Genomic DNA, 3,473 nt, shown 5'->3' on the forward strand with positions numbered 1-3,473 from the left:
AATTTTACTGGTCGTCGTGTTGTCGTGTATGCAAATTCTTATAGAGTCTGTGAAGTTTTTTATTGCTTCGTCAATGTCATGTTTAGTTTTAAGTGGAGTTTTTAAGTCCAGTTTGTTTTCCAAATCATTACGAAATTTGTCCCAGTCAACTCGTCCTTTAATCAATGTTGTGTGTTTTAACTTATTTATTCATTAAATTATTTTATTTTATTAGTACTATTATTTTTTTTAAACTTATTTATCCATTCAAGTGTTTCTTGTAACCAGCTTTTTATTATAGCCGTCTAATAGTGAATTTGTTTAGCGGGTCACTGGAGAGGATCTAGTAAATTCGGGAGAGTGGAATTGAAGGAACAGAAAAGGGAAAGAAAAAAAAAAGGAATGAATTGAAATGTTTATATTTGGTTTATAGACTGAAATTGATTGTAAAAGGAAACTGTAGGGAAAAAAACTGTTTTCTTTCTATTTTATTATACCATGTAATTATATGTAATTTATATATGTCCGATTACGGATTGATAAGTATGCTGTGTGAGATAGCAACCTGATGTATTTAGGCAGCATAGATGAATAAAGTATTTCTCTCCCTCTACTATCTTATATAATATACCCTTCTTCTGCAAATCTTTCGTCATTCCTGCAACCTCCTTCAGTTCTCTTCTCATCTCTATGCGCTAATATTTCTCCATTTTTATCTTTAAACACCTATTCCTTCATCTACTTCTTAATCAAACCACTGTGTCAATGTAAATATACATAGCAACAAGATTAATTTCAATGATAACATTTGAATTGTACTCGTAAATATTTCGTCAGATACATAACCATTAGTCTGAACCGCGTAATTATTCAAAGGATTTCTGCCCCTGAATAAAATTATTTTATTATTCAATCATTCTTTTTATTCATTCAGATTCTATTAATGAATGAATATGTTTCTTGGAATCTGACATAAAAAGAAAGAAACAGTGAAAATGTTACAGTGGTTGTTTAGAATTATGGTAGCAGCGTTGGTAACCGACCTGAGTATGAAACTGAAAACTATTGCAATGGCATTTGGTTTCACTTCGTTTAACCTTAAATTATTTAAGTTTAACCAAGGCACGATTTATAATTACAGATACTATATAATTCTAATATTCGAACAGAAGGAAGAAATACGTTGACGGTGATTTCAGTATAGAACAGTTTATAAATATCTTCATTTTTATGCTTCCCCACAGCCGGCTGCTTCGCCGAGATGGCAGCCCTGATGCCCGCAGTCGGTGCTCACTACCACTACTGCTACAGCACCATCGGAGAGATCGTCGCCTTCTTAGTAGGGTGGCATCTCATCTTCGCCTACACAACAAGTGAGCTATATATATTTATAAAAGTATCTTAATCCAGCAGAGTTGAGTTCTTAAATTATTTATACAGTTGCCATAAGATATTTATTTCATTTCAATTCTTAATTCGCATTGTGCATAAAACCAATTTCGAGAGTTACAGAAATGCAACAAAAGTGCGGTATAAGATTCTTTACTATATTTATACGAAGAGAGGCTTTATAGGTTCTATACTGCTGTATTATACTATTACCTACTGGCTACTATATGCAATCTGGCTCCTCGAGTATCCTTAGATAGCTCTGTTTGACTATTTATGTATTGCTATTTACAACTGTACATTATAATACATTTAGTAAATTTGATTTCAGTTAAAATGGAGTGATACAGGTGTGTAGAGAAATTACCCATTTGTGACATTCTAATGACGTTTTACATTAGCAGGTCGCGTGTCCATCTTCTTTTCAGGCAACTCGGCGGATTGTCAGGATGGAAGAAGAAGCAAAGTTAGAAACTGGTATATTTTGGTGGTCAGGGTGTTTATAATGGAAGCAATGATATCTGGTTCGGGCTAGATTGGTTGCGTAGGGAACATTAAGGACTTTATGTATGATTTTATTTGTGACAAAGCCAGGAGCGTTGAGGATTTTACGAAGGAGTTTGGATTGTAAGGATTGGATACGAGAGGAATTCGAAGGTTTAGTGGAGCCTCAAAGCTCAACTCCATATGTCCAGATTGGCCTTATTACAGTCATGTAGATCAGTCTTCTGTAATAAATTGGGAGTTTAGACCGTTTGTCTAGTAAGTGCTGTAATAGTCTAAATCGACGCAGTTTCCTGTCTTTTCAGTCTTGTGTGAGGGATCCAGGCTTGTCGTTTGTCCAGATGTAGTCCAATGTAGCGGATCGGTTCGACAGGGGTAATATCAACATTATTAAAGGAGAGTGTAGGGCATTCGGTGGGTTTACGACGAAGGGCAAATGTGATTTGATGGAATTTATTTTAATCTTCCAATTACAACACTATTCTTCGAGGGCTGTAATATGGGATTGTCATCGGCATACATGGTGAGAATAGTGTTAGTATTGGTTGGGATGTCAGCTTTAGAGACGGGGTAAAGGATAGGACCGAGTATACTACCTTGCGGAACACCAGCGGACTGAGAATAGAGGGATGAATAGGAACCATTGTGGTTTACTTGGAATACTTTCGATGTTATTTCTATATTATATTGAGCGTGAGGCAAACAATACCTAGTTGTATTGATGACTGATTAATGATCAATAGTGTGAGCTAAATATTATCCAGGAACAAAAAATCGATTTTGAGGCTAGTTATATAATGAATGACAATAAGTGGACTTTATTGGAATTCGAATGTAGAATTAGTGGATTGTTTGGATAGATTTCAGTAAAGGTGTAGAATTAACTTTAGATTATATTTATAACATGACTTAAAGTGAAATAATAAATCTAAATAAACAAACTAAAATTTAAATTGATACAAAAGAAAGAAATTAAATTTTGCCAAAATAAAGTTTTCTTTTTCTGTTCTTAAAATTCAATGAAATTTTCGGCCCTTCTTTTAGCATGTTATAATGATATAAAATTTAATATGGTTGAGAGTCTGTTAAAAGGTCTGATGGAGAATGATGTCACGCACCAGAACACCTGAGCTCCACACCATTTTGTCTGATGTCGTTTTGATAGGTTAGTTACTAGTAGTTCGTGGTGCTTTTATTTTGGACGTTTTAAATACTCTAATAAAGTAATGAATAAAATTACAAAGTTACCTAAAAATATCCGCTAGGTGCTTCTCTGCGTGTAACATATGACATGGACTTTAAATTCGGCTGCTCACAATCTTATACTTTTAACATTCAGCATGTTAAAACAGAATGAATACATTTAGTATGTTTTACATTTAATACATCATGAATACTCCTAATCTGTGTTCTGCTGTTACAGTTTTAATTATTGAGATAAATTACAAAACATAATATTTATTCAGTTATTTTAATTAATTTCAGTAAATAACATGGGAAATAGATAGAAATAGATCGCAGCAAATAATAAATCTGCATTAATATGACTAAGTTCAGTAATACTTAATAGTCATTAATTGTATTTTTGATTATCATCCTTC

At 33.3% G+C, this 3,473-nt stretch overlaps 1 protein-coding gene across 1 annotated transcript in view; it reads left to right on the top strand.

The window, feature by feature from the left end:
- Positions 1 to 3,473, top strand: part of LOC106682507 (cationic amino acid transporter 2) — a 42,462-nt gene that overhangs the window by 11,259 nt on the left and 27,730 nt on the right. Inside the window, exon 3 of the mRNA XM_014423403.2 lies at positions 1,224 to 1,352. Within this exon, the coding sequence (XP_014278889.1) occupies positions 1,224 to 1,352 (129 nt within the window). The remainder of the gene's footprint in view (positions 1 to 1,223; positions 1,353 to 3,473) is intronic.

This window comes from Halyomorpha halys, unplaced genomic scaffold (assembly GCF_000696795.3).
Source record: "Halyomorpha halys isolate HHAL.00 unplaced genomic scaffold, Hhal_1.1 Scaffold419.1, whole genome shotgun sequence".
NCBI lineage: Eukaryota > Metazoa > Arthropoda > Insecta > Hemiptera > Pentatomidae > Halyomorpha > Halyomorpha halys.